This window comes from Pongo pygmaeus, chromosome 1 (assembly GCF_028885625.2).
Source record: "Pongo pygmaeus isolate AG05252 chromosome 1, NHGRI_mPonPyg2-v2.0_pri, whole genome shotgun sequence".
Lineage (NCBI taxonomy): Eukaryota > Metazoa > Chordata > Mammalia > Primates > Hominidae > Pongo > Pongo pygmaeus.
The window spans coordinates 69,062,890-69,088,617 of record NC_072373.2 but is presented as its reverse complement, the minus strand read 5'-3'; the positions used below and the strand labels follow the sequence as shown (position 1 = coordinate 69,088,617).

General features: G+C 35.0%; 1 protein-coding gene across 2 annotated transcripts in view; it reads left to right on the top strand.

Moving 5' to 3' along the window:
* The window catches only part of XPR1 (xenotropic and polytropic retrovirus receptor 1), a 257,165-nt gene that overhangs the window by 157,735 nt on the left and 73,702 nt on the right, over nt 1-25,728 (top strand). For both annotated transcript variants that reach the window (XR_010123552.1, XM_054456830.2), the window contains exons 3-7: nt 402-503; nt 16,040-16,263; nt 18,732-18,881; nt 19,144-19,227; nt 24,696-24,777. Coding sequence is in view for 1 of the 2 variants with exons in the window: in XM_054456830.2 (XP_054312805.1) it covers nt 402-503; nt 16,040-16,263; nt 18,732-18,881; nt 19,144-19,227; nt 24,696-24,777 (642 nt within the window). In the remaining variant the exon portion in view is untranslated. The remainder of the gene's footprint in view (nt 1-401; nt 504-16,039; nt 16,264-18,731; nt 18,882-19,143; nt 19,228-24,695; nt 24,778-25,728) is intronic.

The following is a 25,728-nucleotide window of genomic DNA, read 5'->3' as shown; positions in this document are numbered from 1 at the left end:
AGTGCAATGGTGCAATCTTGGCTCACTGCAACCTCCACCTACCTCAGCCTCCAGAGTAGGTGGGATTACAGGCGCCCACCACCACGCCCAGCTAATTTATATATTTTTAGTAGAGACGGGATTTCACCATTTGGCCAGTCTGGTCTTCAACTCCTGACCTCGAGTGATCTGCCCGCCTTGGCCTCCCGAAGTACTGGGATTACAGGCATGAGCCATCACACCTGGCCTGAAGAGGTCTTTGAGTAGTCTTTTCTTAATATGGTTCACAATTCATTTTTTCAGAGAAATACATATAAAGTTGTCATTTTAAAAACTCAAAAAGTAATCTTAGTTTTCGTTTCCTTAGTTTTCTCAATTGGCCTTTGGACATTAAATTTAAATATTGTTTTCCTGTCTTTCAGTTACAGATGAGGACACAGTAAAGAGGTATTTTGCCAAGTTTGAAGAGAAGTTTTTCCAAACCTGTGAAAAAGAACTTGCCAAAATCAACACATTTTATTCAGGTGAGTAATTAAGAGACTTTTTTTTTTTTTTTTTTTGCTGCCGGGGAAGGATAAATTGTACCATATCATTGTTTAAACTTCTGATCAATGTTTTTAAACTGAGTCTTGTTTTCCTTACTATACTGCACTTAAGAGGTATTTTCTTGAGCTGGGATAAGAACACATCTGGTTTCTCAATGTTTAAGCTTTCTGTGGTCATTGCCTAGAAACTCTTGCAGTCAAAAGGATATTGGGACTTCAGTGAGAGACAATACCTCGGTAGAGTTTCACTGTGGCCCAGTTCAAAGCTTGAAGAGCCAGAAACTTGTTTTTATCATTTTAGCCAGAGATGAATTACACAGTTCCAGCTTATCAATGATGGCAGTTTTATACCTTTTCATTGCCTAGAACACTCATACTTATTTCTCTAAAACACTGGCCTCCAGAGTGGCATCTACCGTATGCCACTCGAATATGAGAAGAAAATATTGAAACTTATATATATTTATGTCTGACTCTTTTGAATTTTATTTTTTACACATGTATGTTGCAATGTACATAATATACATTAGTAAAGCAATGTCTTTATAGTGAAAAATTTTGGAAACTTTACTCTAGGGCACTACTGTAGACATCAGCAGTCCTGTGAGACCTAGTTAATAATCAGATAGTTTCATGAGTACAGAATCTGAACAAAGTGAGTTAGATTCAGAAGGATATTTCATCTAGACTCTGGAAACCTTACACATAGTTCCTGTTACACCGCCAGATTTACAGCCTAATAACTGGAATGCCTATGCTATTGAATGTAATGTATCTATTCCCTGAGCAGTAATTGATGAAAAAAAAAATTTAATCTGTAATTTTATTTAATATCAAAAATATAAAATTACTCTATTTTTTCTTTTCATATTTAATATGCAAATTACATGCCTGCTATTGAGAATATATTCTCATCTCTTGGCAAAGACTTTGGAAATACCATAATCTTATAACTAGCATAATCATAAACCAGGTATTAGTGTGAATTAGTCTAAAGATGAATAGTTTCATGACTTTACTAATTTGTTTTTCGGATGATTTTTTTCCTGGCTTGTCCACAACTTCTGGAAGCATCTTACTCAGATATCCTTTTTCAGCAGCACCTTCAACTAGAGGCTGATCATTCTCTTTTATAGAGTATTGGGAGGCAGGAGATGGAAAAAGGTAAAAAGAGTCAGTGAGAAAGAGCTGCCAGAAGACAAGAGACTGAGTCCAGCATTCTCTTAGCTACCATTGTTCTTCCAAATCAGTATTTCTGTGTATTTCTATAAAAATGAATCTTCTTCTAAGCATCAGTATTGTTCTTTTTCTTCCACTCCTATTTGTTAGCATCTACTGACCTCTTGGTTGCTCACTGTGAACTTAGACTCCTGGCTCCCAGTCTAAATAAATCTCTATCTTAATTTTTCATATCATGCTGGATGACTTCATTGTCCTTGTGGACAGTCATTTTCAGTTACACTGTACTTTAGCCCCATACACACATAGCCATACCCATCACCCAGAATTCCTCTCCTCCAAAATACTAAAACCTAGTATGAGTCTATGACCATGTCTCCCAGCCTTTTAGCTTTTTACTCCCCTACTCCTTTAACATCTGTTTTTCCATCTCACAGAGCTCTAGTTTCTTGACTCTCCCATTTTATTTCAGTTTATCATACACGTCTTAGAATTATTTCCTACTCTTTTTTTGTCTTCTTTTTTCCTTTTTTTTTTTTTTTGGAGAATGGGGTCTTGCTATGTTGCCCAGGCAGGTCTTGAATTCCTGGGCTTAAGCTATCTCCTTGCCTCTGTCTTCCTAAGTGCTAGCGTTACAGGCATGGCCACCACACCCAGCCAGAATTATTTTCTTCTCCATCAATCATTGTAACCGTTTTGACCCCTGTGTTTTTAATCCCTTTACCCTCATTGCCTTATGTTGCATCTGCCTAGTAAAACTCAACCAATTCATCCTTTACCTTCTTCATGCCTACCCCAGAGGCTGCGTAGGACAACAGCAGAATAAATTGGAACCACTATAAATTTGTTGTTGCACCTGTGACGGTGCCCTCAAAGCTTCCTGTGGGTCCTAATCAGTATCATTTTTCATGGTCCAAATTGCTTTTGTAAACCTTATATCGTTCTCCAGAATTCTCTAACCCCACCATCTTCCCCATCATGCTCATTATACCCCCTGCTTTACAAATAAAAATAAAGGCCATCAGCCTCTGTTGATGTATAATACCATGCAGATATATGGTATTATATCTGCACCTCTCTCCCAAATGCCTATAGACGTTCTCATCCTTATTTATTTTCCTCCAATCTTTGTAGAAGAGATAACCCTCTTTATTCCATGGGAGATCTTTACAACTACTGACTAAATTTCAACTCTTCAAGACCTTGCTCCAGTAATTATTTCCTCTAAGAATTATTAAATAAATATATTTAACTTCCCTTTTTACCAATTCAATCTCCTTAGCAAGTCATTCCCTTCAAAAAAAAAAAAAATGAGCCAGCAAATTTCTTAATTTTATATCCTCCCCCTCATCTTTCGTTTGTAGCTGGGCTTTTTCCTTAGGCAGAGGGAGCAGTTTATATACAAGCAAGAGCCATGAAAGAACATGGCATATATGCATGTCTCTTTCACCAGGATACAGGCACCTAGAAGACAGAGACAAAATATACATTTTTTTTTTTTTTGAGGCGGAGTCTCGCTCTGTCGCCCAGGCTGGAGTGCAGTGGTGCGATCTTGGCTCACTGCAAACTCCGCCTCCCGGGTTCATGTCATTCTCCTGCCTCAGCCTCCCGAGTAGCTGGGACTACAGGCACCTGCCACCACGCCCAGCTAATTTTTTTTTATATTTTTAGTAGAGACGGGGTTTCACCGTGTTAACCAGGGTGGTCTTGATCTCCTGACCTCGTGATCTGACTGCCTCAGCCTCCCAAAGTGCTGGGATTACAGGTGTGAGCCACCGTGCCCAGCCAAAATATAAATATTGTTTAAAGCCATGCAAACAGGTAGATTTTCTGTATGGGAAAAATATACAGAAAGGCTTGCAGTGTTCTCAAGGAGAAAGATAATTTCTATAATTAGGAGATAGAAGGATAAAGAGGAACCAGCAATGTAGACAGAGAAGACCATATAGCAGGAGGAGGAGGAGGAAACTAAAAGAGGAGGGCATTTGCAATGAAACAAATGTCTAGATTGAGAAAGCGTATTGGAAATGATGGAAGGCTGTAAACTATGAATATATAAAATCAAGTTTATTAGCTTTTTTCTTTTATTATGACATTGTTTGAAAAAGAAGGATCTCTAAGCTCAACTCTAAATGGATGATTTGTATCACAAAGAATAGAAAATGCTTCTTTGTTTATGAAGAGAAATATCTACTCTTGGTAGTAGATACTTTGTTTTCTTGTTTGTTTGTTTTTGAGACAGGATCTCACTCTGTTGTCCAGGCTGGGGTGCAGTGTCATGATCTCGGCTCACTGCAACCTCTGCCTCCCAGGTTCAAGTGATCTTCCTGCCTCAGCCTGCCACATAGCTGGTACTACAGGCATGCACCACCACACCTGGCTAATTTTTTATTTTTATTTTTGGTAGAGATGGGGTTTCACCGTGTTGGCCAGGCTGGTATTGAACTCCTGACCTCAAGTGATCCACCCACCTTGGTCTCCCAAAGTGCTGGGATTACAGACATGAGCCACTGCACCCGGCCAGTAGATACTTTCTATATTTTGAGTTATAGTAAAAAAAAAATGTACATTATGACCCAGCACACATATTCAGATAGTTTGTTTTATATATGTTTGTATGCATCTATATGTGTGTGACTACACAATATATTTAAATAATTTAAGATATTTTTTCATGAAACAGTACATCTTTAGTACTTGTAGTATATTCTGTTTTCTATATTTTTCTATTCTATTTGATTTTTTAAATGCTAATTATGATCCACTAAATTGGTTTTATGACGTCATATTGGGTTGCAGCCTTCAATTTGAAACATGATTTCTTTAAGTTAGGTCGCTTCTCAAAAATAATTTTAGGCTAGCTACTATTAAAAATTTTGGTGCTGTAATTTGATGACTTCCTGGTTTGTGTGTGTATTGGCAGGGCCAGTGAGGCACGTCTCTTGATGTCCTCACTGGTACAAATTGGTAGTCTCTAGAGTGACTCCTGCCAGATCAGGAAGTGGTAGGTAATAGGAAGAAATGATTCACAGAAATAGAATTTGGTTCTGGTCCTCAACAGTATCTTTTTTCCCTCATTTAGCCACCTTCTCCCCAGAAGATTGTAGACTGCAGTTGTCAGACACTAGGGCACAAGAAAAACTATAAACAATATGGGGTGAGTTTAGCTTAATAACCCACCTCCACCCACTTATATCTCACACATTAAATAGCTAAAAATGCTCCATTTTTAAGTGAGATATTTTTGACTAAAACCTTTCAATGTCCCGAAACGAATTGCTATATTTTTATTTTGTCTGTTTCTAATCATATCAAAAAGGCCAATCAAAATATAACATGAATGCTGCTAAAATTTGGAATTTTTTTCTTGCCGATGGCTATTTACTGTTTAACCTTCCTAGGCTTCCACGCACTTGCTTATAAAACAAACAGATTGACTCCCAACCCTCTAGGGTTCCACATGTTAGGATCAGAAGCTATTTTCAATATTCGGGAAACCTGATGTAAGTTACTTTGTTAGTCTTTATTGTTTATTATGTATCTTTGGTTAAAAAATTGACATTTATTTAGATTTATAGATAAAATCAGTATTTGAAGATCATAGGAAGAGAAGGGAATTGTGAAAGGGAGGGGTCCTTTGTGGTAAAAACATTGCTAATCCCTAACCTAGAAGTCTCTTAGGTCTCTTCTGTCACTAAAAATGGTATCAATCCTGAAGGCTATACCATTAGAAACCTTTTTTTTGTGGTGATCAGTAATGTCTTTTTCCAGTGGACAAGTGATCCAACTGATCACTTCACTTTTTTCAGACCAGTTTGCCTTTTCTCTTTATTCAAAATACTTAGCTTCTAAACAGTGTTTATGTGCCTAATGTTAAAAAAAAAGTCAGAATATATGTGTTGCTTCTAATATTTCACAAAACATTCAAGCCTCTTTTATTGGCTGGAATTTTGAAATAGCTAAGTGCTTTTTGTTTGTTTTTGAATAACTTCTTTTTTTTCTGGGTGACTTTTTTGGCTTCTGTTACATTGGGAAGTCACAGCAGTGTTACATGCTCTCTCTTTCTTTACTAAAAAGGAAGGAAAGGAGGGAGAGAGGGAAGAAGGAACGTAATTGCATTGGTGTTATTGGTAGGATCTTGCCTGTAAAATATTTTCTTGCTTCATATAAATGCAAGACCGATTAGATAATAGTTACTAAGAGCTATTCTTATTATATGGTTATTCCTGTTTTTCCTGTAATCCTGTTTTACAATGTCTTGCTGTATGTTTTTTTATTATTGATTTATATTGTTTTTATACAAAAGGAATTTGGGGCACTGAATATTGTTATACCACTAAATGTGTGCAATGAATCATAAGAATCTTTTACACTGAAATAGTAAATGTTCATTTTACAAATTATGCATGTGTCTAGTATGCATGTATTTAAACTATGACTTAATGGCTGGTTTTGTTCTTTGTTCATGTGTGTGTTAAAATGTAGATTAAGTAGGTATTTTTAATGAGAGTAGTCATAGGTTGGTATATTGTTTTAAATTCCCATGTGTTAACATATCTTCCTGTGTCATGATTCTCTTGAGTTCATTACAGTAGAATCAGTTACTTAAGAACTGTTTAAAGGAGTAGGGAGGGTAGTAGGAAGTGAAATTAAAGCAGCCACTCTTGCTTGCTTTGTTGTTAATACATCTGAAGGAAATTACAATATTTGTATTGTCCACAATAAATTTTCCTTTCTTTATTTTGTTAAAAAAAAGTGTTTGATAAGCCTCTATTAAAAACAAGCCCTGTGAAAACCAGCCTCATTTTCTTTCTCTCCTTTTTTTCTCTTTCCTTCCTTCCTTCTGTCTCTCTCCTATTTTTCCTTTTTTCTTTCTGAGACTGAAAGAAAAGATGAGGAATGTCTATGGTCATGAGTAACACAATTTCCAAATGGCATCTTCACAAACAAACACAATATCATGTAAATAATGGGTTTTTTTAAATTGTAGGTCACAACCCAATAAATTGGTCAGAAAATTAAAATATAGTTACGTGTCACTTAATGACAGGGATAATTCTGAGAAATGCGTCATGAGGTGATTTCATTTTGGGAACATCATGTGTACTTACACAAACCTGATGGTATATCCTATTACACATGTAGCCTATATAGTATAGCCTGTTGCTCCTAGGCTACAAAACTGTCCAGCATGTTATTACAGAGAATACTGTAGGCAATTGTGAAACAATGGTAAATATTTATGTATCTAAACATAGAAAAGGTACAGTAAAAATAAAATATTATATCTTATGGGACTACTGTTGTACATGCTGTCGGTCGTTGACCAGAATGTTGTTCTGTGGCGCTACGACTGTACGTGGGTCATCACAGGCATTTTTTTAAAAATATAGATAGAATATAGTAGAATAGAAAGTATCAGAGTGTTATTTACTAAATACATCTGTTGTGTGTATTTACAAATTACATGAACTTTTTTAAAGTTTATGTGCAATATGACATTTAGTATTTTACAGTTATGCAAATTACTGTGAAAACTGACATGAAGAAGCCTTGAATTTACTTGGAGGAAGAAAGCGGGATTGAGGAAAAGCCTTTAGAAGAAGTGAAATTTAAATTGGGTCTTTGAAAATGTGTAGGCATTGGCCAAATGCTCTTAAGAGAGGTTGTTTGGGGATGGCTGTAGGGAGAGGTGGGATTTAGTGCTCCAGAGCAAGGGAAAAAAATCTATCCAGATGCACAGTGGCATTAAAGTACATGATACATTTGGGGATGAAGACAATAACAAATAGTCTTTTGAGGCTGAAGTTATAAGATATTAAGGAGTGAGTTGCTGATTAGAGAGAAAAGTGGAAAAATTAGATGTTTTATTCACATACAGATTTCAGACTTTCGTATTTGAGGTACACAGTTTCAAGTAGTAAGAATTCCAGATAAAAGATAAAAGCAGTATAAAAAATGCATGTAATGTAACAAAATTAACTATCTTGAATCATCTGTGATGGGTCAACATTCTCATAAACTTACTTTATATTTTGAATAACACCAAGGTCCATAAATTGAATTAGCAAGATGGTAATATTGTAAGACAGGTAAACAAATAATAAAAATATTCTAAGACACTAATTTGATTTTAGAAAGAATTATTCTTCAATTGCATAACAGCATAACAGCTTTGCCATTCTGAAGATAGCTTGTAGTTCTTGAAATAACTTTTTCTAAAAGTAAAAGAACGATGAATTTGGTGAAAGCAAAATATATTGCTAACCCTTATTCTAGCTCTTTGAGTGATACATAGGTGCTTTGAAAATTCTTGAATGGTTATTGGAAATTTTTATCAAATATTTAGTATGAGAGCTTATGGCGTTAACATATTATTAAAATAATAATATTTGTTCTCATATTCAGGGTCACTTGATTTACTGGCATAAGTAGAAATTGTAGTTTATTGGCAAAATAGTCTGTTTTCATCAATATTTATAAAATTGCTTAGAAATATTGTGTGTAATATTTTTTCAGATAGCTTCTAAGTTGTTAGGACATAAATACTTAAGTTGTTTGAACCTGACTACTTAATAAATAGAAGCATTAGATATTTCTTTTGTCCTAGAAGCATTATGAAAATATTACTGAGACACAAAGTATGCCGTGAACCAAGAAAGAACTTAGAAGTTCTACACTGTTTTTGATCTTGAGGATAAGACAGACATATTTGCAATGGAAATGTTTAACATATGTAAACAGAGCCCTGAGATTCATTCATTCATTCATTCATTCATTCACTTATTTATTTATTTATTTTGAGACGGAGTCTTGCTTTGTCGCCCAGGCTGGAATGCGATGGTGCGATCTCAGCCCACTGCAACCTCTGCCTCCTAGGTTCAAGTAATTTTCTGCCTCAGCCTCCTGAGTAGCTGGGATTACAGGTGCCCACCACCACGCCTGGCTAATTTTTTTGTATTTTTAGTAGAGACGAGGTTTCACCATCTTGACTAGGCTGGTCTTGAACTCCTGACCTCGTGATCCACTTACCTCGGCCTCCAAAAGTGCTGGGATTACAGGCGTGAGACACTGCGCCTGGCCTCATTTTTATTTTTGTAAATATATTTGTAGATTTTCATCATAGATCAAAGTATACACTTTTATATATATACACACACACACACACACACACCCTTTTCCAGGTTCTGTGCAATCCCATGTGTTTGAGCTTTCTGGCAATCTGGCTTTAGAAAACTGAAGTGTCATTGCAAAATAGATTGGGATACTTGGTATCAAAAGTAGTATTTCTTATTCTTTTTAAACCTATACTCCTTTGATAGATATGAAAATCTCATACCATAGCTGTAGTAATATTGAATATGATTTTTTCAAACTACATTTGGTTTATATTCCCCTACCCCCACCCAGGGATTCTCATAGGCTCCTCTACATAGTTACGCCCTTAAGGAAGAGAGTCATTACTTTAAAGAAAGTAGCAAAATACACCTGAAATGTTGATTTCTTCTCCATTTCTATGTGGGAATGTAGGTTACTGGAGAGAACTTTTACCTATTTATTCATTTATTCAACAAACATGGATTGAGTATACTATATGCAAGCTCTTTATGGTACAAAGATAATGATGATAGGCCACGTGAAAACTTGTATGAGAATGTTAGCAGCATTATTTACATAGTTTAAAAAACTAGAAACAATTCAAATGTCTGCAGACTGAAGAATATTTAAACAAAATATATATTCACACAGTGAAATACTATTTGGCAATAAAAGGAACTCAATATAACAGACTTACATTATGATACAAAATGGATGAAACTCAAAATCATCCTGCTAAGTTAAAGAACCCAGACAAACACAAAAGATTATATATTGTATGATTCTTTTACATGAAATGTTCAGAAAAGGCAAATCAACAGAGACAGAATACGGATCAGTGTTTGCCTGGGGTAGGGGTGGAAGTGGGGATTGACAGCTAATGGCCATGATGGAAGTATAGGAGGTGACAGAAATGTTCTAAAACTCTATAAATTTACTGAAAGTCAATGAATTGCATGTTTACAGTAGATGAATCCTATGGTAGGTAAGTTATACCTCAAACAAATTATTTAAAATAAATTTTCATTATAAAAAAAGATAAAAGATTTTAGAACTGTTACCTTTAGAGTTCAGTCAGTCAGTGAAGCAAACATAAACAAAGAATTATATGCAGTGTGCTTTGGCTGCATGTATGTGGTCCCATACAAGCCCTAAGGTGGGAGTTTCATTTGTGACTGAGAGAGTTGTTAAATATGAAAAACTTTATATAGAAAGCAGTGTTTGAGATTAGCCTTGCAAAATGAGTAAGGAGTTTTCCAGATGGAGAGGCATTTGTGTCTTGACTTATTGTTGGCACACAGGAAGTAACAGGTCCTCTTTCTTTTCATGTTTGGGCCTCTTACATTTTTAATATGCATGTAATGAGAAGTGTAAATGTATTGACAATTCTGACTAAGGACACTAAACAATTAGCAAATTTATATACTAATCTTTTAACAATTAAAGTTAAGCAATCTTATTACATATGATATTCTGTCTTCTGGCTAGTTTACCTGCAGTTTTTAGTCAGCAGAGTAATTTATAGTGGCCCTTAGATAAATCCTTGTATTATTTCATTTTATGTTTGTGTGCATATTGTGTGTGATATTTTTTCACATAGCTTCTAAGTCATTAGGACATAAACACTTAAGTTGTTTGAACCTGACTACTTAATAAATAGAAGCATTAGTTGTTTCTTTTGGCCTAGAAGCATCATGAAAATATTACTGGAACGCTAAGGGCATCATGAACCAAGAAAGAACCAAGAAGTTCTATACTGTTTTGATCCTAACGATGATAAGACAAACACGTTTGCAATAGAAATGTTTAACATGTGTAAAAGGAGCCCTGAGATTCATTTTCTGTTGACTTAAGTAAGAGATTTTAAAATATGTGAATTGTTCTGTTTTTTACAATATGGAAGACTGGAAAGAAATCCTAATAATCTCTTACTTCAAAACACTAAAGTGATACATAAAATATACAAAATTATCAGGAAAATAATAAAAATATATATCTAATATGATTAAAAATGTAAAGGAGAGCATGAAAACCATAAACAAAGAAGAAGAAATCATTAAAATTGACTAGGCATATTTTTTAAAGGACCAATTAGATCTTCTACAAATGAAAATATAATCACGGAAGTTAGTATCTTAATAGATCAATTAAACTGTAGATTTAGGTAGACTTAAAGGGACAATTTATAAACTGGAAGATAGAGCTGAAAATTTACTCAGAATGCAACACAAATCGATAAAGAGAAGAAAATATGAGAGATGTAAGAGACAAAGTAAAAAGGTCAAGGGGTTATAATTGGTATGTTTAGTTTCCCAAGACCCGTTCCATATTTCCTTTGCCCTCAGCTAGAACCCCAACTGGTTATTAGGTGAGATGACCTAGACTTTAATTCCTAGAGGATCTGAATCTCAGTAGTTCTTTTATTAATTGCTGTAGGATTTTTTTGTTTTTGTTTTTGAGACACAGTCTCACTCTGTCACCCAGGCTGGAGTGTGTGGTGGCGCAATCTCGGCTCACTGCAACCTCCACCTTCTGAGTTCAAGTGATTCTCGTGCCTCAGCCTTCTGAGCACCTGGAATCACAGGCGTGCACCACCACACCCTGCTAATTTTTGTAATCTTTGTAGAGATCTGATTTTACCATGTTGGTCAGGCTGTTCTCCAGCTACTGGCCTCAAGTGATCCACCTGCCTCAGCCTCTAGAGTGCTGGGATTACAGGTGTGAGCCACCATTCCCGGCCTGTTGTAGTTTTCCATTAACATATATTATTGGTCATGGAAGTAATAGGAGGTGTTCCAGAATCTCCTGGGTTCCAGAGCTTGTTGCTCCTATTATGTTTCAGCAGTTCACTTTTCCCTTGGTAATCAGGATCAGTCAAGGGGTTTACTTTTAGCCAGTAAACCCCTTCTTTGCCATTGTTTCATTAGTACAAAGAACCCAAAATGGCCAGGTGGCAGTTTCATCTTCCATTTCCGTAGAACCATTGTTGTATTCCTCTGATGGAAGCATTTTCCCCTTGAGAACTAACCAACAGTCAGAGTTTAAGTTGTAGATTGGGAAGCAAAAATTATGTGAGTGGATTGCTTATAGTATTGAGAGGAACCACTCCTACTTCTACCCCTTGATTCCTAGACTGGATATTTTGGTTATGGTGGGGACTTATGGCCTCATTATTGTATCCTGTAAAACAGAACCCCATCCTTTCAGAATCTTGTCTCCCAACTTTTCTGTTAGGCCATTGATCAGCTTTTCTATTAGGCCATCTATTTCTGGGTATATAGTAAAAGACCATTTTCTTCCATGGCTGTGAGCCCATTGCTTTTACTGTCTTTGCTGTGAAATGAGTTCCTTGATCAGAAGCAAGACTGTATAGAATACTGTGATAGTGGATAAAGCATTTCAGGAGATGGTGGTGCTAGAGAAGCATTATGGGTGGAGAAGGTACATCCATATCAAGAATGCTTTTATTCCAGGGAGGACAAATCTCTGCCCCCTGCCTAATAGAAGGCATCCAACACAATCAACCTGCCAGTAGGTAGCTGGCCAGTCCCAAGCGATAATAGTACTGTCTCTGGGGTTCAGTGCTAGTCTCTGCTGCCTGGTGAGTAGCTGCATTATCAGATGTGTAGCTGCATGCCAGGGGCTAGAGGTTGTATTGATTTTCCTCAGTGAAAATACCATATCCGGAATAGCAGCTGCTATCACAGAGACCACCTAGTTTACACAATCCAGTTATTCACCAAGATTCATCCAACTTGTGTAAACAAATTAGTTAAGAGAGGATGTGGTAGGTATCCTATCCCTTTGTCTTTAAAGTCTGTGATTGTTGTACTAATTTCTGCAGTTCTATCTTGATAAGGAAAAGTTCCAGGAACTGTCACAGCCCTTTCTTCATCATGTTCCTTCCTTCATCATATTTCTTACCTGTGGGTCAGAATCACTAGAGAGTCTACCAGTGGCCTAGTAGGTCTATTCCAGTTATACATCTTGGAACTGAAAAAGGAATCATAGGATGAATCTATGGACCAACTGGGTCTTCTGTGTCTAATCTGGGCTGATATTTCATCTGTCACCTGAATATCATAAATGTATAGTTTGATTGCTAAACCACAGTGGTGCCTGGAGTCTCCAGAAGTTTGTCACTCCTAGGGAAAAAGATTCAAAGTATGGGAGGGACTTGAAATGAGCAAGTTTCTCCATTGCTGACTTTGAAGATAGGGTTAAGAGTAGTCTCGAGGAGCTAAAAGCAGACCACAGATGAGAGCCAGCAAGGAAACAGTCTTAAAACTACAAAAAACTGAATTCTGCCACAACCAAGTGAGCTTGAATGTGAGCTTGAGAAAGCAGCCTAGCTAACACCTTGTGTTTAGCCTTAGAAGAGCCTGACAGAGAACCTAGCCACATCATGCTTGGACTTCTAACCTACAAAACGGTGAGCTAATAAATGGGGTTTCTTTAAGGCACTATGTGTGTGGTAATTTGTTATACAACAATACAAAGCTAATATACAAAAGCCAATGACTAGTAATCTTTGCAAAGTCTGGATATTTCCTTTTCCTCAGTGCACAGTCCCTCTAGTAAATAGACACGAGGCCCTTTGAGGAAGGATTAGAGGAAGATCTACAGTATATACTTGTGGCAGTGCTACAGGAACCACCCGAAAGCAAGGCCAGCTTCCACTTCAGTCAGGGGTCTCTGGGTTTTTGAACCAGCGTCGATCTGGAAACTAGTAAGAGGTAGTGACTCTCTGTTGTAGTGACCAATATCAAGTATTTGGCCACCAGACCTGGAGTTTTTTTCTGTTACATCAATTAAGCAATATTCTAGTAGGTTGCCCATTTCTGCCTTTCCTAGGGATAACCATGATCAATTAACCACAGCCAAAATCTCTGTATGCAAAAACATCTGTCCTGTTGCCTTTTATGGTAAATGCACCTACCTTGTTTTGATAGTTAAGTGCTGCCATCTGGCCCTTCTGTTCCAAGGATCATTGAATGTGCATTGCAATCAGGGAACCCATCTCAATGGATACATCTCTCATGGCCATTCCTGGCCTTCATTGGAGAGTAAACATAGAGCTTTTTAAGGATGCAGGTGCTCTTCTCACTAACGTAATTCTGGATGCCTTAATGAAGGGATTATTTTCTGGGCCCCCTCAGGGGGATGTGATTGGTGTTGGAGAGGCATAAGAGCGGTCCCTAGGAGCTAAAAGCAGGTCCCAGATAGGTTGACCCACATAAATGGATGAAATTTATTTGGAAAGAGGAATGGAAACATGATTTTGGTTTTGAATACAGTCTTAGATCTTAGGAAATACAAGAAGATAGAAATAGATTATAAAAGTTAAGAAAATGAAGGTCATGTAAAGGATTAAGAATAGAGATGAATCTTGGAAACATCCTATAGAAGGAAATTGTCTAGGAGAAAGAGAGAGTGAATCATGAAGCAGTGCCAGACAGGACAAAAATACTAAAGATTAATTGAAGACAACAGCAAGACAGTATAGCAGTAGATAAAGCAAGGAATAGGAGAACTATGAGAAAGCGTAAGTTGTAAATAATTCTTTGTTATTATTATATAATTTTTATCATTATTTATTGAGTGCTATGTCCCATGGCATTTCTTTTTTTTTTTTTTTTTTTTTTTTGAGACAGTGTCTCGCTCTGTCACCCAGGCTGGAGTGCGGTGGCGCAATCTCAGCTCACTGCAACCTCTGCTCACTGCAACCTCCACCTCCCGAATTCAAGCAATTCTGCCTCAGCCTCCCAAGTAGCTGGGATTACAGGAATGCACCACCACGCCCGGCTAATTTTGTATTTTTAGTAGAGACAGGGTTTCACCATGCTGGCCAGGCTGGTCTCGAAATCCTGACCTCAGGTGATCTGCCTGCCTCAGCCTCCCAAAGTGCTGGGATTACAGGCATGAGCCATTGCACCCAGCCGGTCCCTTGGCATTTCTATGCCTTATTTAATCTTTACAACCACTTTATGAGGGAGTTGGTATTTCCATTTCATCTATGAAAGGTGTAGAAGAGTTATTAAAAAAAAAAAAACTTGACTAAAATCATACAGCTAGTTAATGAGGCAAGGATTTGAACCCAAATCTGCATGGTTCCAGTGAACTGAATTGTGACCTTGGAAGAAAAATACAGAGTATTATTTTTAAATGTATGTGTAGCACAAACACATGTATTCAGATATACCTAGTATTTTTAACACATAATTTGCAAGTCTTAATCTCTTGTAATACCTGTTTTAGTGAAGTAATGAAGGGTAGTGGGAAATACAGGAGATTACAGATCTAAAGCCCAAATTCTAATCCTGTTTCTGACCTGAACTGTATAACCAGAAACATTTCTTAATGGCGTTTTTAAATTGAGATATTTCTATACCATAAAATTTGCCTTATTAAAGTTTGTAATTCCATGGTTTTTAGTATATTCACAAGGTTGTACAACCATCACTACCAATTCTGGAACATTTTCATCATCCTAAAGACATATCTCGTACCCATTAGCAATCACTCCCCATTCGCCTTCCACTCAGCCCATGGCAAGCATTAATCTACTTTCTTTCTGTGTGGATTTCCTGATTCTGGACATTTCATATAAATGGAAACATACAATATTGGATATTTTGTGTCTGGTTTCTTTCACTTAATGTCTTCAAGGTTCATCCATGTCAGAGCATGAATTAGCACTTCATTCTTTTTTAGTGGCTGATTCTATTGTGTGTTTATATACACACACATGCATGCACACCACATTTTGTTTATTTGTTCCTCAATTGATGGACATTTGGATTGTTTCCACTTTCTGTCTATTATAAATGCAAGTTAGTATATGTATGCAAGTTTTCTTGTGAGCATATGTTTTCAGCTCTCTTAAGTATATGCCTAGGAATGGAATTGTTGAATCATATGTTTAACCTTTCGAGAACTGCCAGCTATTTTCCAAATACCAGAGAGACTGTACCATTTTGCGTTTTCACTCTTAGTGGCTCTTTACATTTTATGTATTTATTTGTAAAAAGAAAGGGTACATGAGGTTTTGTGGGGGGTAAAATGAAAGAAGTGTGTTACACAAAAATATTTTTTCCTATAGAGTTCTAAATATTACATGTAATGGTTTTCTTCTAGAAATTCTAGGGGAGCAAATGGGAATTATTATTAAAAATTCAGAAGTTAGTAGGAACTTTTTTTATCTTACTGATTTGACAATTCTGTTCTATTTCTTATAGAGAAGCTCGCAGAGGCTCAGCGCAGGTTTGCTACACTTCAGAATGAGCTTCAGTCATCGCTGGATGCGCAGAAAGAAAGCACTGGTGTTACTACGCTGCGACAACGCAGAAAGCCAGTCTTCCACTTGTCCCATGAGGAACGTGTCCAACATAGAAATATTAAAGACCTTAAACTGGCCTTCAGCGAGTTCTACCTCAGTCTAATCCTGCTGCAGAACTATCAGGTGCTTAGATTCTTACCCTAGAAAATGGCACCTTTAAGTAAATGAGAAATTTCAATAAATGGAAATACCCTAAAGTATTACTAGTGGGTCAGTTCCAAAAAGGAAAATCCTTAACATGTTATTATTCTTGGGGTTCTTACTGGCTAAAAGCCATGTGTCAGAGGCGGTAAAACTGTGTTAACAAGACTTCTATTTTTGAAGATTCATATTCTAAAAACTTTTCTATAATATTTAATATTTAGGGGTAGTCCACAACTCAAGGACTAACAGTTTGCTTCCTGTTTTTAGAGGCAGCTCTGATAATCATGAATAGAAACAATACGTCTCTCCAGCCACTGTTGGCTATGTAAGGGCTTTTCTTTTTTTTCCTTTCTTTTTTTTTTTTCTTTTTTGAAACAGAGTCTCACTGTGTCACCCAGGCTGGAATACAATGACACGATCTCGGCTCACTGCAACCTCCGCCTCCTGGGTTCAAGCAATTCTCCTACCTCGGCCTCCTGAGTAGCTGGGATTACAGGCGCACGCCACCATCCCCAGCTAATTTCTGTATTTTTAGTACAGATGGGGTTTTACCATGTTGGCCAGGCTGGTCTTCAGCTCCTGACCTAAAGTGATCCGCCTGCCTCAGCCTCCCAAGTGCTGGGATTACAGGCGTGAGCCAATGCTCCCAGCCTGTAAGGGCTTTTATAGTCCTCCTAACCAATAGCAAAAGTTCTACAAAAGCTATCAGATAGTTAATTTTTCTGCAGCTGACACTAATAAAACAAAGACCCTGACTTTTCAACTTGCAGCTGAAAGAATCCTTCCAATTTTACTGTCCATGGGCTGCAATAAAATCATATTTTTTTAAAGTTATTGAGAAAAGCATCTCCCTAATCTTTAGAGAGACCTTATGCACTATTTTTTTTTCCATTTTATTCTTGTGATTATTACTTATAATGAGTGGTTAGGATCATCATAGGATGATATACCATATTAAAACTAAAGATTATGTAACAAAAGTATTACCTGGAATATTAGAATTTTAAAATAAAAAGTAATTAAAGTCCCATATCTGTAGTAATCTTAAATTGTTAATGCATGTGTTTATTTTTATCATTTTCTTCTATAATTCTACTTTGTTCTTTAGTGATTTAATATTCTATCATTTGAAGACAAACCTAGTAAGAAAACAATTTAGTAGAAAAATAATTACATATATTTATATAGTGATAAATTCCTTTGCTTTGAGATTTGTTCATAGCTTTATAATTTAAAAAACAAAAATAAAATGTATTTCCTCTTTCCTATAATGTTATAACAACATTACCATTTTATAGTTCATAAATTATGTTTGTGTGTTATATGGAAAAATCTTTGTTAAATTTTATTGTATTAACTTTCCTAGCAACTTTTTTTCAGGGTCATTACAAAATACTCCTTGGGAAAACAAAAGTAATAATTAATTATGAAAGTTCTGCTCTATCTTCTATTCTTTGGGGGTCATCTATTCTGTAAGAATACATTTATTTTGAGAATGAAGGAGAAAGGAAAATTAATTAAAAGCTATCTCTAAGTCATGATGTATGTATGCACCCCACACAGACTTTAAGATCATACATTAAAGCATGAGGGAAAAATATGTAAACAAATAAGTAAGGAAAGCCTGCTTTGGAGTGAGTGCACAATTTCTTACTGTTGGGGACATGTAATCAGCAAATTTGGGAGACCTCTGGTTTAAAGATGTAACCTTGCAAATCGAGTTTTTAGCTTTTTTGCATGCTGGGCAAAGAACAACAGAATTTGAGATGTTGAAGTGTATAGTATTTTGTTACTGTAGAAATTGAGGAAAAGTAGGGGCTTCTACCCATTATAAACTGAACCCTGTAAGTATGATCACTTCCTCCTTTCTACTTACTCTTCTTAGCACTCCCATACCCAAACTGAGAATGAGTGAAAGGAAAATGAAAGTTAAGAGCACTAGATGATCTTCCATTTTCCTTACTGGAACATGCATGATTGCATGGCAGGGGGAGATATGTACTCCTGTACCAGTCCTTCCAAAAATAAAGAACTAAATAAATGTGTTCAGTGCATGGGCAAATGCAAAACATTTTCTGAAAATAATTCTTTTGATCACAGCAGCAAAATAATAGAAATTAGCTATTTTGAAAATAATTATACATAGAAAACAGGAAACAAAAACATTTTGAGCTTAGGACTTTCATTAATTTACTTGGAAGAGAAATAATAGGGTTCATAGTTCAGGGTTTCTTTGTGTTACTAATAGCATACTACCTTGAAATGAATAAAAGGAATAAAAAAGAAGAGTCATCCTTTTAGTAGTAGATGCTTTTATGAAAGCTTTGCCATTTCCTTGAGTACTCAATCTTTGTCCAGCCAGCTCTGTCCGTGCTTAGTGCTTATTCTTTTTCATCTTTTTTGATGGTAGTAGAAATTATAGTTGTGTTTCTCATTTCTTTCTGTAGAATCTGAATTTTACAGGGTTTCGAAAAATCCTGAAAAAGCATGACAAGATCCTGGAAACATCTCGTGGAGCAGATTGGCGAGTGGCTCACGTGGAAGTGGCCCCATTTTATACATGCAAGAAAATCAACCAGCTTATCTCTGAAACTGAGGTACGCAAATCTCGTTTATTTACCACATATTTTCAGTTGCACGTTTTATTTTTAGGGAAGCAATTCCTTATATCTGTTATTTTATAACTAGTTGCTAGCTTTGAATACATATGCCTTACTTGTGATTTTTTTTCATTTTCTTTATCAGTATACATTCACCAAAAAGTTATCAGAATATAATATCTACAAATGGTACAGAATTATTTGTGCATCACTCGAGTTTAGTATAACCTAACCAAAATGTAATAATTTGTCTTTCTAGGCTGTAGTGACCAATGAACTTGAAGATGGTGACAGACAAAAGGCTATGAAGCGTTTACGTGTCCCCCCTTTGGGAGCTGCTCAGGTTAGTGTTTGGTTCCAGTAGTTTGTTTGGTTTCACCTATTTAATAATCAACACAGTATTTAGCTGGCCCCATTATCTTAAAAAAATTTTCAGCCAAAGTTTATAAGTAGTTGCTACTTTTCTTATTTTAGTTTTTTAAACATTGTATGCTATATTTTACTTCATTCTGAATTATAATGTCTTCCACCTTTCTCTTCTCATACTGTACTTTCTGTCTTGTTTATTCTTACTGACATGTTAACTTATTGGTATCATCAAATGATTAAGATGTGATTTAAAAAAAAATGATCTGGTGGGTTCAGATATGCTGGATTGCTATATAGCTTACTCCAAAAAAGCATTTATTAATGATATCTACACAGTAGTTATAAAAAAAAGAAAGAATTTATTAAGTGATATCTTCTGTGTCATAAAACAAGTCTCAGTAAATATAGAAGAATTTAAGTCATACAAAGTATATTTTCAGACAACAGTGGAATAGAAATCAATAACAGAGCTTCCATAGCCTAATGAAAGGCATCTATTAAAAAAAAAAATAAAACCTCTACAATTATTATCGTACTCAATGGTAAACACTGCATGCTTTCTCCCTAAGACTTGGCCCAAAAAAGGGTATTCACTTTTAACACCTGTATTCAACATTGTGCTGGAGATTATAGCCAGTGCGGTAAGGGAAGAAAAAGAAATAAAAGACATTCAGGGTAGAAGGGAAGAAGTAAAACCAGTGGGGTTTTGCCAGTGACTTGATGATCTATGTAGAAAATCTGGTGAATCTATAGAATAGCTACTATAACTAATAAATGAGTTTAGCAAGGTCGCCAAATATAAGACCAATATGTAAAATCATTTGTCTAGATACTTGCAAGAACAATTGGAAATCAAAAAATGTTAAAGCAATGCTATTTATAATATCATCAAAATATACAGTGCTTAGTAATAATTCTGACAAAAGATGTGTAAGGCCTTTACATTGAAAACTACAAAACACTGCTGAGCAAAATTAAAGACTTGAATGAGAGAGATGCTATGTTCATGGGTATATTGCACAAACCCAGTATTTTAAAGATACGTTGTTTCTTCCTGAGGTGATCTATAGATATAATACATTCCAGCTCAGAAATCTCAGAAGACTTCTTTGTAAAATTGATAAGCGGATTTAAAAATTTATATGGAGGCCAGGCACGATGGCTCATGCCTGTAATCCCAGAAATTTGGGAGGCTGAGGCAGGTGGATCACTTGAGGCCAGGAGTTCAAGACCAGCCTGGCCAACATGATGAAACCCCATCTCGACTAAAATACAAAAATTAGCTGGGCTTCGTGGCACATGCCTGTAATCCCAGCTACTTGAGAGGCTGAAGCACAAGAATCACTTGAACCCAGGAGGTGGAGGTTGCAGTGAGCCGAGATCACGCCACTGCACTGAGTGACAGAGCAAGACTCTGTCTCCAAAAAAAAAAAAAAAGTATATGGAAAGGCAGAGGACCTAGAATAGCCAAAGCAACTTTGGAACATAAATTGAAGGATTAACATTACCTTATGAAAGCCTATTAAAGCTGCAGTAATCAAGAGAGTGTGGTAATAGTGTCATGGTAGGCAAATAGATCAATGGACCAGAATAGAGTGTCCAAAAATAGACTAACATATTACGAACAACAGATATTTGATAAAGATATAAAGCAGATTAATGGAGAAAGGTAGCATTTTCAACTAGTGATGCTAAAACAGTTGAATTCCATATACCAAAAAAAAAAAAAAAATGAGCTTTCATCCATACTTCACACCATACAGTCCTAAATGTACCATAGATCTAAATGAAAACTGGAAACTGCAAATTACTAGAAGAAAATATAGAAGAAAGTCCTAATGACTTTGGGTTATGCAAAGATTTCTTAGAAATGACACCAAAAGCACCTCATCAAAGTTAAAAAACGTATGCTCTTCAAAAGACATATTAAGAGAATGAAAAGAAAAGCAAGAGACTAGCAGAAAATATTTATAAAACATATCTGTTAAAGGACTTATATTTAGAATATATAAAGAACTCCAATACTCAATAGAAGGAAAACAATCAACCCAACTTTTAAAAATGGGCAAAAGACCTGAACAGTTCTTCACAGATGTACAGGTGGCAAATTAGCATGTGACAAAATGCTCAATATCATTAGGCATTATGGAAATGCCAATTAAAACCACAGTATGATAATACATTCTCTGTTAGAATGATTAAAAAAGACTAATCATACTAATGATGGAGGAGTAGGAACTCTCTTTTCTAATATGCTTTGGTGGAATATAAAATGTATAATGAATAAGCACATTTGAAAACAGCTTGGAAGTTTCTTAAAAGTGTACACCTACCATACGATCTAGCTATTACACTCCTAGGTATTTACCCAAGACAAATGCAAATATATGTTCATATAAAGATTTCTACACAAATGTTCATAGCATCTAAACAACCCAAATGTCTATCAGTAGGTGAATGGATAAACAATTTGTGGTATATCCATACAATGAAATACTACTCAGCAATAAAAAGGAATAACTGATTGATAAATGTAACAATGTGGATAAACCTCAATTATGTGGAGAGAAAGAAAGCAGAAAAAAAGAGTACCTACTATATGATACCATTAACCTAAGACTCCAGAAAAAATGCAAACTAATAAATAGTGATAGCAGATCAGTGGTTGCTTGTGAGTAGAGTGGGGTAGGGTAGGCTGGGAGGAAAGGATTACAAAGGCACATGGGAAATTCTTGGGAGTTGTGGATATGTTCTTTGTCTTGATTATGCTGATGGTTTTGTAGACGTTTATGCAGTTTCAAAACTTATCAAATCGTACACCTTAAATATATACAGTTTATTGTATATCAATTTAGTCAGTAAAGCAGTTTTTAAAAATCCTAAGCATATTATTGTCAAACTGCTTAGAAATAAAGAGAAGAATCTTAAAAGCATCCAGAGAGAAAAGACACAAATTCTATACTTTAAGTATGTGCAATTTATTTATGTCAGTTGTTTTTGAATAAACATTTTAAAATTAGTTTCAAAAAATTAAGGTGTTTAAGAATGCCTGTAGAGATGGTAAAGCTAAAGAAAATATGGAAATAGTTATCTCTGGTGAGGAGGGAAGGTTTTGGGATCAGGGAGGAATAGGGAATTCAAAGTTAATGGAAATGTTCAGCTTCTATATATGGATAATAGTTATAGGTTCACTTTATTATTCATTTCTAACAGTCCAAATAAATTATATGCATTCTTTTGTATATATGATAAATTAAACAATTTTTAAAACTAAAGATAACTTTTTATCTTTGGAAAAGACAAATGACCATCTTTTGGATGCTTTCAGTCAGAAACTAACAATACAGTTAGAATCTGTTACTCTATTAAGTAATAATAAGACAGAGGGGAGTCTCGATGCTTTGTTTTTGAAGGTTTTTAGAAAAGAAAATACCTGAAATGTACTATCATCTCTAACAACAAAAAATTTTATAACATTCACAGCAAATATTTAAGTCTATAAGATTATCTCTCTCTGTGTTTCTCATCACTTTACATTTACAATCTTAGGCACTTTCTATTACATTTATTTTAGAAAGCAGAAGTTTCAAAAATCACTTTCTAAATATAAAATTAAATTATAATAGATAATATTTTTGAGCCTACATACTTGGGAGATTCTGATATATGAGTCTTTTAAGAACCTCTCGTATATCTTGAAAAATGTACTTTAAATTACCCCAGTATGGGCTGTGCACTGTGGCTTACACCTGTAATTCCAGCACTTTGGGAGGCCAAGGCAGGTGGATTGCTTGAGCCCAGGAATTCAAGACCAGCCTGGGCAAAACAGTGAAACCCCATCTCTACAAAAAATACAAAACTTAGCTGGGCGTAGTGGCACACACAGTAGTCCCAGCTACTCTGGAGGCTGAAGTGGGGAATCACTTGAGTCTGGGAAGCTGAGGCTTCAGTAAGCCGTGATCACACCCCTGCGCTCCAGCCTAGGCGACAGGACGAGACCATGTCTCAGAGAAAAAAAAAAATGCTGCCTCAGTATAATAATGTAAGTACTATCAGAAAGTAAGCGTTCTTGTCTCCACCATCGTCTCTAATTTTATCTGTTGTACCAAATGTGCAAACTCTGAGTCAAATACTGACTTTAAAAATTTAGATATATATACATTGTAAAAATGAAATTGCATCTTAACTCTCTCCTATTTACAAAACTCATATGTATATATGATTATGTATATATTATATATGTATAATATATGTATATATGTATAATATATGTATATATGTATATATAATACATATATACATATATTATACATATATGTGTACATGTATACAATATATGATATACACTATATATACATATATACATATAATTATATATTATAGATAATACATACATATATACGTATATCATATATATGATATACGTATATATTATATAAGTATATGTATACTTATATACTTATATAAGTATATGTATATATAAGTATATGTATAATGTATACGTATATCATATATACGTATATCATATATACATATATATGTGTATATATACATATAAATATATGTATATAATATATGTGTATATATACATATAAATATATGTATATAATATATGTGTATATATACATATAAATATATGTATATAATATATGTGTATATATACATATAAATATATGTATATAATATATGTGTATATATACATATAAATATATGTATATAATATATGTGTATATATACATATAAATATATGTATATAATATATGTGTATATATACATATAAATATATGTATATAATATATGTGTATATATACATATATTTTGTAAATATATACATATAACTCTCTCCTATTTACAAAACTCATATATATATATATAGTCGTTCCTTAGTATCTGTTGGAGATTGGTTCCAGGATCCTGTGGATACCAAAATCCATGGATGCTCAAGTCCCTTATAAAATGGCATAGTATTGCATATAACCTGTACACATCCTCTTAAATACTTTAAATGATCTCTGGGTTACTTATAAAACCTAATACAATGTAAATGCTGTATAAATAGTTGTTAATACTCAGTGTTTTTATTTGTATTACTTTTTCTTGTTTTGTTATTTTTTACTGGTTTTTGTTCCTGAATATTTTCAATCCACAGTTGGGTGATTCCTCGAGTGTAGAATCCACATACTATAATTTAATGCCTAAGATTATAATCTTGCTTATTTCATAACACAGATTTCTATAAAAAAAAGCTTGATTAATTGGCAACTTGAATAGTATTATAGGATGATGAAGGTTGATTCTGTGGTTCAGATTTATAAAAATTTAGAGCATTAAATATTATTTTCATGGTAGAACTTTGAGACTCATTCTACTGTTTTATTACAGCATATAGTAAATACAATCAGTGTTTTGTCCTGTACTCAAATGCTGTTTTTCTGTCCACAGCCTGCACCAGCATGGACTACTTTTAGAGTTGGCCTATTTTGTGGAATATTCATTGTACTGAATATTACCCTTGTGCTTGCCGGTAAGTAGTTTAAATTTTGAATTAATTTATTCTTACCAATATGCCTGTGTCATATTCTGCCCCTCTGTAAGGAATTATGCATGCAGCTACCAAAGCTACTGAAAGATAAATCTATCAGGGCTAAGTTTTTTGTCCTTATAAATGTATTTTTTTTAGTTGTTTGTTTTGTTGGCGTTTTTTCCCCATTTGGGTATGGTTATTCTCTAAAACATTGCTCGTGTATGACTTCTTTTTCTTCATCATTTTCCAGTTTCTGTATATAACTTCTATATAATTTTTCAGAGTTTATTTATCAAAAACCTTGGCTCTCTTGATTCATAGATGAGGATAAATAATGTTATAAAATTCATTCACAAAGCTCTTTCACTTTGCTTATTGGAGACCTTCTCACATCCTTTTCAGAATCTATTTACAATTACTTTGCATATAGTGTTAAGAAGCTTGGTTGTATAATTTCCTATTCTATAGAAGTAAAAACAATTAGAAAGAGATAGGATGGATTCCTAGGAGCAGCTGCACTCACAACATCAAAAAATGATGTAACAGCAAAGGAAGCATAATCTTACTAAATCTCCCCAAAGAATTTGACACACCCCACAGTAGCATTTGACATTATCAGTCACCACTTCTTGAAACACTTTGTTTGATTGTTTTTTCTGGAGAAACCACACTCTGCTGGTTTTCCTGTTAAATTTTACTGGCAGTTTGTTCCCAGTCTCCTTTGCTAGCTATACTTTTCTTTGTGACATCAAAATGTTGGGGTATAGTGCTGGGCTCAATCCTTCAATCTCTGTCTATATTTGTTTCCTATCTAGGCAGTCTTATTCAAGCCTATGGCTATAAATACTGTCTATATGCTAATGACTCCCAAATATATGTTCTCTCTTCTGAAAGATGTCTACTTGGCTAGTTGGATTTGTCTAGTAGATATCTCAAACTTACACAGACAAA